At 35.5% G+C, this 13,826-nt stretch overlaps 1 protein-coding gene across 2 annotated transcripts in view; it reads right to left on the reverse strand.

Annotated features, from left to right (window-relative positions):
- Positions 1 to 13,826, reverse strand: part of Ank3 (ankyrin 3) — a 635,468-nt gene that overhangs the window by 545,378 nt on the left and 76,264 nt on the right. For both annotated transcript variants that reach the window (XM_063239289.1, XM_013156636.3), the window contains exon 2: positions 535 to 564. In XM_063239289.1, coding sequence (XP_063095359.1) covers positions 535 to 564 — 30 coding nt within the window. The remainder of the gene's footprint in view (positions 1 to 534; positions 565 to 13,826) is intronic.

Here is a 13,826-nt window from a genome sequence, read left to right on the forward strand (position 1 = left end):
GATTTAAACCCAGGTTAGTGTTTATATAATCCAAAGAATTTCAGTAACCTGGAGTTTTCAAACACTTTCATTTGGTACCAAGAATTAAGCATGAATTCAAAGCTCATATATGTTGACCACTAGAACCAAGTTTGACATTTTGAAAGCAACCCTATTATAGAAGATTATTAGTTGTGTTGTGCTTTGTTTCTTTCTTGCAATGGTTGTTTTGTGTTTAGCAATAATGTTAATTAACAAGCACTTACTGTTTTAAAGTGGTGATTTTCTTTAGTGAATGAAAACTAATACTGTCTCCAATAACAATAAATAAAAGTCTTTTGAAGCTATGAGCATTTAATATATACAAAAGACAACCACAATCAATCCCTTAAACAACATAAATTAGAAATAATTATTGTTTCTATTTTACAGATTAAGAACATGACACTTAAAGAGATTAATGGGGTTGCCCAAAGTTACACATTTATACGTGTGGCAAAGGCAGTATTCACACCCAAGTCTGTCTTCAGAACATGTTGTTCCTGTTATACTCACCTGTCTCTTATCTACTCCAGTGAAATAACACTGCAAAATTAAAGAAAAGTAATTTCAGCAAATATTTCTTCAGAGTAGCCATAGAAGTCAATGGAAACAAAATGTGTTCACTTACACCCACAAATGTACCTGTCAATATGTGAGCAAAGTGCCTACTAGAAAGCAATTCTCTAAAAAATACCTTTGAGGCAGAGGATTACTTGAGCTATAAAACACTACGAAGAGCAATATTCTCTCCTTTACCCATGTATATAATTAAAACTCTAGATTGTCTTGTCATGAGTTTGACATTTTATTGTTATTTCTTGCAAGAAACAGGCCTAAAGCTCAGTAGCATAGATTTCTGAATATATCTTCAAAAGTACTTGAATAAATAAACCAAGATACTTAACATGTAGCATAGTCTTACACCAGAGAGCAGAGAAACAATTCATCCTTAACAAACCAATATTCCAGACCCTTCTGTAATGGTGATTCACTGCAGATTTGAGAAACATAACGCCAACTAATTTATTGAAAAAAGTCAAAATTTGCTTGTTGAATCCAGGCTTGCTCACGTAGAAAAACTGAACTACACTAAAAAGTTCCAAGTGGCAGAATTATTGTTACCAACTTTTATCTAGTTAAAATTTCTAATAGTGTGTATTCTTTTTTTTTTTTTTTACAAAATGATATTCTAGTAATTTAATGAGGATATGTAAAGAACAAAAATTCTTTATTTGCTGTTATGGACTAGCAGTGGGATTGATTGAACTTACTCAGCAACTCAAAACATGAAATTTAACATAGTCAGAAGACAGTTAAATGTGATCCCTGGGCTGGAATAACAATGAAAGATCAATGTCAACTACAGCAAAATGAGGTGAAAGCTTACTCAGTCTAGTAGTAATCTTCTGACCAGTGACAAAGCATGCAGGCTCTTGAGTAGGCAAACCTCAAAGATCACCTCAATTTCCTCACCTGTGCTGCAAGGCTGATGATGCTATTACACAGACAACATCAGAATGAAATGGTTGTAGAATGTTTAGCACCAGTGTCAAGTAAATGCTCAAAAAAATATTAGCTACTGGACATAGTATCAGTTTAGCTCCCCTGTTTCACAGCCATGTTAGGGAAATCAATAAACTGAGTTTAATTAAAACTAAGAAATATACATGAGATTTTCAAGAAAGAAACTGAGGACAGGAGTCATTTCTTACTCATCACTGTATCTCTTTTTCCTGTCATAGTATCTGATAAATATATGCTCATTAAAATACATGCTGAACCATTTAGGTGAATATATAAAAAGTTATCTCAGTATAACAACCACTGGAATCCCAGCAGGGGAAAAAAATAGGCTTAACATGTGAGAGAGATAAGAGGTAGAACCAAATTTAAGTGAATCCTATCAGACTTTTTACAATGGAACAAGACCCAATCAGATCCTCTAGGTTTGATTCCCCCAAATCACCAATCTACCTTGAGGGCCAAATGCTGCAGACTAATCAAAGAATTAAAATGCAGCTGTTTACCTACTCATGTGAAATCAGTGTTTTAAAACAGAAAAAATCCTCAAAAGAACCTACCTACACACTCTGGCCCATTACGGACTTTAAGGTGATCTATTATTGATACTACTTATTTGACACTTAAGTAAATCAGGGGAGCCACTACTCCAAGGAATCTGTAATATGGTATCAAACATTTGCTGGATCTTCCACTAAACAGGAGGGTTAAATTCTGCATGTATCCTGAATGTGTTCATTTCCAAGCACAATTTCATCCTCCATGAAGAATAAGAAGAGGAATAAAATACAATTCTTGTTTTTAAGGAGCTTATTGTCTGATTTAAAAAAAAAACAGGTCAGAAACAAAAATAAATTCAGTGCAAGGCAGATCATAGCAAGTTCATAAAAAAATACAAAAAATGAGAACAAAATAGGATTCAAGTAAATCTGTCTTAAGCAGTGAAGGTTTTATGATGGTGAGGACACAGGACATGTTGAATTTTGAATGAGTAAAGCTTTCACAGGTTCAGAAGACAGTAAGAATAAATACCAGATAGAAAGACATAGGGTAATTAATGCTGGGGATTTAGCTCAGCGGCATAAGCGCCTGACTTGCAAGCAGGCAGTCGTGAGTTCTATCCCCAGTACCGATAAAAAGGAAAAAGACCAAAAAAAAAAAAAAAAAAAAAAAAAGACATAGGGTAATTAATTAACATGGTACCATAGTGACATTTTGCTGATTTATGGGATAAACAGGGCTGGAGAAAGAGAAAACAGAAGAGGAGGAGAAAGAGAAAGACTGAGGGAAGGAAGGAATTTATAATAAAAATCAGGGAGGGAGGGAGAGAAAAAATGAATATATTTAAAATCAAAAAACAACTGCAGAACATACAGATAAAAATATATTAAGACAATAGGCTGTTGATCAGGAAAGTGACATGAATAAAACTTGTTTATAAAAACTGGTCTTGCAAGAGTAAGACAGATGCAATGAAAAGGAGAAAAGACAAAACAACTTGATAGCAGAGTTTACATTATTGTAATCAAATAATGAATATCATAATCCAAGTATTATCCCTTCCTCACAATCCAAAAGGTTATATTTGTAATCACATTGAGACTTTATTGGAATCCCAGCAATTAATTCCAATCACCATCTCCAATGCAACCCATGGAGAGAGTAAAGACACCAAGGCATATTCAAAGTTATGGGCAACCAAGGGATTCTAAACTCAAGTCCAGTGAGGTTATATGGACAAAGACTTTGATCCAAGGCCTCTCTCAGAATTTATTACCTTGTGAAGAAGGGGATAACTCAAGGATGAGTGACAGTGAGTAACTTGAGCTGGCTAGCCAGGTGGAGAGAAAAGCATCTTTACAACATACAAGGAGATAAGCAGAAAGACCAGTCAAGTAGAATATGAAAGAATTTAGGAGGCTGTTGCTTCAGTTTCTGATAGTAAACTTTTGTACCTTGGGACTCATAGCTTCTTACTTTGAGGGTTATACTCAGCTGACATTCCTGGAGCTGACAGGCTCTGCCGTCCCACTGTGCTTCAATCTTTTACAGATAGCACTTCATGAGGAAACAGGAAGCTGTCAGTTGGCCAACAAGATTACATACTAGCACTTTAATTGGCCTTATTTGCAACAGTTAGAGCCAGTTGAAGGGAGAAGGGAAGAGAATAATAGCTCACTCTCTACATATCAGCATATGGAAGTAAGATTGTAACTAATATTGCAGTAATCTGTAGTCAAGGTGAGTCACTCGAATTGTCTCCTATTCTACATCCTGCCCAAAGAAAGATCTAGCCCTTGTCCCCACCTACTGTGGCTTCTGGAAAATGACCTTGAAGCCCTTGGAATAGCCTATCTAATGAGGGTCTTTGTTAGGTTGGTTTGGGTCACATCTCTTAGTCTAGGCCAACTGTGGTGGGGTACCTCTACCCATGTGATCTTAGCTAGATCTCTAGAGATAAAACTAAGGTAAACCACGTGAGCAGTTCAGTCTCTGTGTGACTAACCACATCTATGTGGTAAAGACTCAGTAAGAACTCTGGACACCAATGCTTAGTTAAGTACCCCCAGTTGGCAGTATTCCTGCATACTGTCATACACTGCTACTGTCCCCACAGTTCCTTGGGGGAAGACAATGAAAGCTAGCAAATTGGACCATTCAGGAATCTGATCCATGCTCATCTTCTCTCACCTGATATGAATGTGTAGCCTTTCACTGGGACAACCCATAACTCTTGAGTATGACAATTTTCTAAGTTCTGAGTGTCTATCTCATGAATTATAAACTGAAGGGCAGCTTTAAGAATCCCAAACTTGCAATCAGGGTCAGAAATACAGTCTTAGTGATCTCCAAAATGGACAGCAGTAGGAAGGGCTCCAGAATGGTGCACAAGAAAGTTACAGTGGCCTAAAAGCCCTGATACCCAGAAGATGAGTGAATGTTAGAGCTCTGCAAACAACAATCAAATCCAACTAGAGAGCTGGTTAGAAAGAAGAAACTTAATGGAGTCAGCTATGCAGAAAATAACTACACTGTTAATAAAGAAAAACTGAGTAGTCAGAAGGAAGATGCATTTAAAGAAGGAAAAAAAGGTAGAGTGGAAGAAAAGAGTGACTTCAATTCCTTTCTTCCTTGGCACCCAGGTCAAAGCCACTACTAGGAGGAGAAGCCTGTTTCCCAGCCTGTGGAATCCTTCCTGGCCAAAGCAATGCTTTACCTATGGTCCTACCAACGGCGGCAAAACCATGGCACGTGTATTATTTATTTTTCTTTTAAGGCAAAGATGGTAACATATGAATTGTTTTTTTCTAAACCAAAACTTTAGTGCTCAGGTTTATGTAGCTACACTGTTGGCATTTTGTGATAAATAAATGGGTTTTGAGTTTCAGTTTAGATATTTACCTCTAAAAGGCTTGCCATCACTGAGACTGGCTGGCCCAGTGTTCTGCCTCTTTTTACTCTGAGCCGATGTATGGTAAGTCCAGTGAGCCAGGCATGGTGGTGCACACATGTAAACCCAGCACTTCGGAGGCCAAGGCAGGATGATCACCAAGAGTTTGAGGCCAACCTGCACTACACAGGAAGACCCTATCTCAAAAAAAGAAATGAAAAAGAATCTGGGTTTGGGTTACATGGTAAGTTCAAGGCCAGCCTGAGCTACAAGTACATAATGAGACTCTGTCTCAAAAACCTAAAACCAAACAACAACAGCATGATAAAATCAATCCAGATAACTCTGCTGAGAGAGAAATCAAAGGGGAGGACAGGAGGCAGATTTGAGTGAAAAAGTCACTTTAAACAAGAGAAGTGAGTCCATTTAATGGTTACAAATACTTGGTTACAAATATACTTGGGATAGTTTGTTAAAGAGTAAACATCCAAATTGTAAGGCAGTAAATATAATCCAGCTATGTCATTTTTACTAGCTAATTTCCTTATTTAGAAAGTTAGCCATCATCCGAGAAAATAGAGGTCAACCATAAGGAGGATAACCAATTAAAAACTCATAAATGACCCAAGAGTTTGAGAGTGTACATTTATGTGACTCCAGATCATCAGAATCATCAAAGTTTCCAATATGTAAGTAGTCATTAAGGATAATGCATCTGTGATTATACCTGGCTTATTCTCTCCACTCATTTTCTATCTCTTGTTTTTCCTGTTTACTAATACCATACTTTACCAATAAAAAGAAACACAGGCAGAGTAGGTAGAGAGACAGGATCTATCAATACGCTTTATACAAGAAACCCATTTAACTCAAAAGGAAATTCATAGACTGAAAGTAAGAGGAGAGAAAACAATATCCACGTGACAGGGAATAGAGAAAAGGCAGGGCTAGCTTGCCCATCAACCGCAGAATGGAAAGCTACTCAGCTATAAGGAAAGATAACCTCAAGGCTCTTGTAGGTAAATGGATGCAATTTGAGATCATTCTCATGAGTAAAATAGTTCAGAGTCACATGGATGAACACTGTGTTGCCTCCCTCGTGTGAGAGACTGACACAGTTAGTGGAATCCAAAATGCACAATGGATATTGAGAAAGTAAAAGGTGGGGAGGCATCCGACAAGGGCAAGTGGTAACTATTATTAATTTCCTATTATCTTGTTTTGAAGCCATGTATTGTTTTCATTGTTCTGTTTTGTTCAGTTTTCTTCTGTTTTGTTTTGGTTTTATTATATCAGATGGTATGGGCAGCTATTTCATAGAAAACAAAATATATTATGGTAGCCATTGTTGATTTTCTATATCTAATTTTGAAGCTCTATATTGCTTGTTTTGTTTCAACTGTTGTTCTGAAGTCCTGTGTCATGTTCACTTTTTTAAATTATTGGTTCTATTCTGTTTTGCTTTGTTTGGTCTTATTCTCTACAAAATCAGAAATAAATAAATAAAATACCACAGTTGTTTGCTAAATGGCTGGGAAGCTAACTTAAGTTTGTGTTACTTGCCATCATCCTGAGTAATACCCACCCTCCTCCAATATGCATATACCTTTTTCTTAAATTTATCCTGCTATATTGGGGCTGGGGATTTAGCTCAGCGGCATAAGCGCCTGCCTTGCAAGCAGGCAGTCGTGAGTTCGATCCCTGGTACCAATAAAAAGGAAAAAGACACACACACACACACACACACACACACACACACACACACACAAATTTATCCTGCTATATCAAAAGGCTCTTGACAGACTATACTTCTCAAAAACATTCACAGCTTTCACAAAATTATGACATTTTGATCCTAAAATCTGAGATGAAGTAGGATATTAAATATTAGGTACTAGCCAGGGCATGTTATGTAACTATTCCTCTAAGGCACTCCACCCTGAGTTCAATACTTATTTTGTAAATGCCAAATGAATTTTTAAAAATACATGAGCAGTACTATCCAAAGCTTATACTTGCTGTCAACTTTTAAGTGAGCATATTTTATAGGAAAACAGGGAACCTTTACCAGTGCTTAGAAGATGGACCCTCTGGAAGCTTTTGGAGCCTTTCAGAAAATATGTTTTAAAAGCAGAGAATAAAATAAGATTTAAAAAAACTAAACATTGAAATAGTTATCAAAATAAATTTATGATAATACATTTATTATTAAATTACCTGACAAGACCTATGTATAGATCTCAAATAGTTGAGTATAAATGATACTTTATATTATTTTCAACAACTATAATGAAATATACAAATATTTATAAATATTAATGGTCACAAAGTCACGAGAGTATAACACTATCTGATTTCTTGTGTATATTTATAATTAAATGAAAAGCTAATTTTCACTTAGAGATTATTGCAATGAATTTATGGTTTCTTTTTTTCCCAGCCAAGGAAATTTTTGTTCACAACCATTTGGATAAAATTTCTGGCATTAAAACACTACAGGGCTCTTCTGTTAAGTACACTGAAGTTACAGATCTTCCAAAATATTGCTCCTCAATGCCCTGGAGATACTAGTACCTTCGTGGAATTTAAAAGATAAAAAAGCTGTGGAAATGGAGAGAGGGGTGGTGCTGAGGAGTTTACTAGGTAGGAGGGTTCGGGGGCTCCATGTCTACATGAAGCTACAGCAGGTGCTCCCGTACAAATGTAGCATGTAGGCTGACAGGGACCAATGGGGTGAGGCTGAGATGGGAACAAGACACTCACACACAGGCAAACACAACCTGGACATTGTGTGAGGGAACTCAAACACCTGCAAAAGACAGGATGAAGGAGAACATAATCTCAAAATTAGCCAAATTTAGGCATAGGAGCTAGGGATTAAAGACAGAGAAAAACCTGAAAACAGTGAACAAAAAATAGTAAAACATTTATTGAGTTCAAGCCATCCCAGACCAAAAAAAAAAAAAAGAGAGAGAGAGAGAGATTTTAAATCAGAGACATGGACTAGTGATGACATATGATTTAAACTCCCAATGCACACTTTGTTGCCATTACGAAATTTAACTATAGCAAGAAATAATGTGTTAAATCAAACTTGAATTTCTAGAAGTAACTGCATCATCTATCCTGTTAAGTGCTGACTCACAAGTCATCAAAAGGAAATAAAGGCTGGTAAAAGGGGTAATATATCACTATAACGCATTCCATTTGATCTTATTATCCTTTATCATTAAAAACAATTTGCGTACCACTGCCAGAAACTTTTATACAGGAAATGAAGATCACAAAAATTAAGGTTAATAAATCTTTGTTGGGTAGGTTAGCAAACAGAACCTTGGTTTACAGAGTAAAGGGCTGCTAAAATTATGTCAATGTCTTACACACAATTTTGAATCTGAAAAAAATGAAACAAGCAACTTTTTATAGTATTATTTATGTGACTATTTTGATATAAATTAATCTCTGATTTGGTAAGGAGTGCATCTTGCAATCAACTGTCACCAGTTGGATGACTCTGAGGTCCAAGTTTCTCACTTTTCTTTCACTTACAATCTACCTAATGACACTCCTGGATAAAGGGCCTGATTCCAAATAGAGTAATACAAATGTAAACTCATTTTATCTTTACAACAACCTATAACAGAGTCACTGTTACCTTCTGTGATATACAAACAAGGAAACTGTGGTTAATTAACTTGTCTAGGATCATATAGCTAACAAAGAGTTAAGCCAACATTCAATCAAGATACTTTTAACTCTATAGTCCATGCATTTGCTTATTACATTGCTCTGAGATATCCTATGGCAGAGAAAATGCACAGAAGAATATTTTGAACAGGACTTTCTCAACAAAAAACCTTCAGTTCACCAAATGCCAAGGATTGATTTTGAAACTCAATACCCCCACCCTAGATTGATAATATCCATTAAGTTACTAATTCCTTTATCTGTAAAACTGTAATGATCACATGTCAAATGCCACTTATAGGTGAATGTCATTTGAGAAACGGCTAGCATGACAATTTGGAGTAATTCACTTTCAATTTTACTTGAAGCTATTCCTGGCATAAGGTCTCTTGATATATTTACACCACGGATTAGAAAACCAGCCTTTTAAGTGATTCTTATCAACCCACCTTGCCTCTTCCCTGCAAGCTGCACCTGCTCCCTGCTGTCAGACCTCTTGTGGTTATCCAGAACAACTCACTGATTTACTGACTCTAAAGTCCTCAGGCATGACCCTGTGATTTGGTCCTTAGCCTCTGCCCTGCTGCAGGAGGGATTGTCCTTACATAGCCATGAGAAAACCCAGCTTCAGGGAAACAATCCTGAGGAGTCTCCAGCCCACAGAGCTTCAAGAAAACAACAGCTACAGTCCCCAAACCCCATTTCCACAGAACTTCAGAGAAAAGATGGGCATTAAAAAGAAAGAATTAAGACAGATCACAATTGTAAAACTTAAAGTTGATTCATTTTTTTAAAAAAAACTTTTTTAACAAAAGGAGTTTCATTAAAGGTAAAAGAAAAAAAAACTGGCTCTGTAGAACAAGTTTGGGCCAAATGAAAGCAGGAAAAAAAGTGTATTCTGCAGTGTGAGGTTGGGGCCACCATACAAGAGAGGATACACTGACCTCACTCATTAAAAAAAAAAAAAACTACAATACAAATGAGTCTAATGTGCTAGATTGTTATAATAATTTTTCTACTTAACCCTGTGACAAAATAGTGGTATATCACTCTATGAAGATAAAAATAAAGTTATTTGTAGATTACTGACATATAATATGCCTAATATTTCTACTTGGTTAGAAATTTTTAAATTATTGCAAAAGGGACAGATATATCAAAATATCTTCAAGTAGTATGTCTAAGACTTCCCTTCAACCAGGGATTTGCCATTTTACTGGAAATAATCTTTCTGCTTTTTTTTTTTTCTTTTCTAAAGCTACAGTGAACAATGAGTCATCAGGTGATTTCCTTTATTTCTGAGTTTCATTTCAAAGACAAAAAATACTCTTTCTCTTTGTCTTTTTACTTGTTCCTGAGCTATTGTTCAGGGTCATGAAGGAGATTGTTAAAATAAAAACTTCTGCTGATTTGACAAGGACCTTGATTACATGGGAGTTTATGGGTATGTCAAACATTTAAAGCAATTTAAATTTTAGTATCTCTAGAGATCAATTTAATTCACTGCTAAACCCTAGATTTTTACAGCAGCTTTCCTTTCTATTTAATTTATTTGAAAAACAAGGTAACAAACATATTTTAAAAATCTGTTAAAGATAACTGGAACATTAAACATTCTGTTTATTTTTTTCATTATTGAGATCCTAAATAAATATCATTTGGATTCATTATCATCTCCAGCTAGCTGATATTGAAAAATACATAATGGCGAACTGTTGCCATGGTAACCCTTCTACAACCACACGTTTTCTATGGCAACCCAGGCTCCATGGAATACTAATGAAAACCCATAGCAACAGAGAGTCAAAGAGGTGATGTCTGGAGACCACAAAGCTCATGTAACATTTATTACACATGTTATAGATGCCTTCATATATTTCATAAACAAAATCAGTATTCAAAGGCATATTTGTTAGAAACTCAAAAGGCATATGTGAAAGCTTTTCTGAAAAAAACTAATGCTATTATATTTTTTAAAAACCCACATCAATATACTAATTGTGACAATATGTAATTCATATTTTATAGCCATTTTAATAAAAATGGACATATATATATATATATATATTCCCAGTTGCATAATCACATGCTACCATGTAATGTGAACCCTAAATGCAACTCAAGAATGTTGTTTATCATATTATTTTACTTTATTTTCTTCTCCTACTTTCTATCCTAAGAGTCCAGCTGTTTAACTTCTGAAATCCTTAGGCTCTTTTGCAAAACAAAAATGTTACATTTAAAAGACAGCTTCTATGATTTGTATTTTACCCTTTAACAGTATGTGAATTTGCACGAGCCATTTAATCTGAGTGTCAGCTTCTTGTCTGTCAGAGGACATGATATCTGCCTCCTCCCCTCCATTATCAATTTGCACAAAATGAGCTAATATCATGAGCACTTTAAAAAAACTAAATACATTATCCTAGCTACAGAAAAACAATCAAAACATTACTCTTTATATATTTATATTAAAACATTGCAGTTACTTATAAAGATCCATTAATAATGCACATTACAAACTACTTTGGTGTACAATTTATTTATTGAGCACCTATCATGCATTGTAGTTGGTGTGAAAATTAACAAAACTGTTAGCTACATTCTTGCATTCATAGAGCTTATATTAGAGCAGAAAATATTAGAAAATAAGTCAGTATCAAGGATCACTAAGAAATAAACACACTACACAGGAAACAATCAGACAGCAGTGATGAAAAAGGATTTGAGGAAAGACCTTTGGGTCAGGCTGCAAGCCGAGCCTGTGGAAGGAATGAAGGGACTTTGAAGGAGGTTTCCAGGATGAGGAGAAGACAGCCCTGGGAGGAAATGGGCAGTGAAGTGGCACAGGTAACCATTCCAATACTCAGTTGCAGGAAGGAGGTCAGCGTGCTGGCAGAAGTGCAAGGGTGAGCAGGGACAGAGGGTAGAGAACGGGGACAGAACAGCATGGTGTGGAGATCAAGAAGGAAGAAGCAGGGCCCAAGAGTGACCTGGTGAGAGGCACTCATTCTAAGGCTGTGTGGTAAATGGGCTGAACAGGACAGCAGACTGACAGCTCTAGTCCATCCGGGTGAGAGATGACTTATGCTGGGACAGGCACAACGCTGACAGCAGTAGGTAGAAATAAATGAGATGTATTCTGCAAATAGAGAAAACAGGATGTCCTTATGGATTGTGAGGCACAGGGGATAAAGCTGAGAGGAATCGGTGAAGTTTCCCAATATTTGAACACAAACAACTGGAAGGCTGATGACATCGTCTTGTACTATAAGAAGCAGAAAAGAGAGGCTCAGCTCAGCAGAAGGGAATGGAAAGGCACTGGGGCTCTGTGTTATATTACTTATCTATTAAATATTTTCCTGGCCTACAGTCACAAATATCTTTGTAAAGAGCAAATCTTATTTCATTAATTGGTACCCATTAAAACTAATACAAAACCTACAAAAATCCAACCATAAACTTCCTTCAAAATATGCAACCAAATAATACATAAAAACTATAAACCATCCTAGACGTCAGAATTGTAAACACAGATTAAGCTACTAATACACGTGTGATAATGAAACAGCATGTATGGAAGATAACTTTTTTGGTGATAAAGCTAATATACATTCATACAGAAATTTCAGGAAAAATGTCAAACATGAGAGAAAATAACAATTATGTCTAATGCTATTACCCAAAGATGAGCCCTATTAATATTTTGACAGATATACAGTGATGCCTTAGTTCAATCTACAATTCTGGGCAAGATGGCTGTGGTTGTGTTTGTCACCCAATGGGAGTTTGCAAATGGAAGCAAAATGTTGATGAATGCTTGAGAACCAAATTCTTTGGAACAGAAGTGTTCATAAACCGAGGTATTACTGTAAGTCCCAAATTTTTTTTTCCTGGAGCATTTAACCAGTTATGGTAAAATTAACTAAAATTTAGCTTCAAAACTGTTTACATAAGGAGTTACAGTTATGTCTGGATATTATCAAATGCCTCACAGTGCAGTTGCAGTTAAGGCATCTGATCACAGATATAAGAATGGAAAAGATCCCAGGCAGGGCACAGCCATCCTCTGGTGCTGCTGGTCTTCCCACTCCCAAAGGCCATCTTCAAACACTGTACCTACCAGATCAGCCATTCAGCTCAAATAAACTATCTTGTTTAAAAATGTTACTTAAATATTATATTGTTCTGTAACTCATACACTACATATTCATTTAGATAAAAGCCAAATTGTTCCTATGACCACCAGCAAGACACTGACTCTCTTTTTCACTCTTTTCTAATATAATTATAAAACACTTACAGATAGGTTTAAAATTCTAATATTGCAATACAACAGAGTTTAGAACTTTTCCCTTTTTAAAAAACTGTTATGAAAAGACAAAGAAAATTAAACGTGCCAGGTGTGGTGGCGCACACCTATAATCCCAGCATTTGGGAGGCTGAGGCATCAGGTCACTGCAAGTATGAGGCACTCTGAGCTGCATAGGGAAATCCTGTCTCCAAGAGAAAACAAAAAAAGAAGAAAAAAGCTTAGAAAAGTGTAAGGTTTACAGTTATATTTTTGTGTAAAACTATATAATACTGCTTTGATACTGTAGTCCATTTTTATTTCATGATTTAAAGTTACAAGAAGTTTTAATGTTTTATCTTAAGGTTATCATCTCTAAATATTTCCAGATAAGACAGTATATACAGATTCTATACTAAGATACAACGTAATAAAGTCAAATAAAAATCACATTTAATGGTTGAAGATTCCATATGGAGTACAACCAAAAAACAATTTATAAAGATCCAAATAGGATCCTTACCTAAATAAATAGTTTTAGCAGATATGCCAAATAATGCCATTATCACAATAATGGTTAAAAAGCCACTAGCATTAATATTGAAAGAACAAAAGGCAACAAAGCTTAAGATATTATGTTTTATGCAATAATTATATATTAATTCTTCCCTGGACCAAAAAAAGTTACAAAAACTCCATTAAATTTATTTTTACGTGATATTCTATAGTTAGGAATAGCTTACTCTCCAATGATAAATTGCTGTAGTTTTATTTTCTTGAACAAGCACAATGAATCATATCATAAATACAATAAACATTTATTAATACAAAGAAAAAGTGACAATTTCAAAGCATGTATACTTTTAAAATACAGATGAAAATACTTAGGTAAATCTAAATAAACATGCATATTAA

Source organism: Cavia porcellus, unplaced genomic scaffold (assembly GCF_034190915.1).
Source record: "Cavia porcellus strain 051 isolate PalLab524CR breed Dunkin Hartley unplaced genomic scaffold, mCavPor4.1 scaffold_28, whole genome shotgun sequence".
Classification (NCBI taxonomy): Eukaryota; Metazoa; Chordata; class Mammalia; order Rodentia; family Caviidae; genus Cavia; species Cavia porcellus.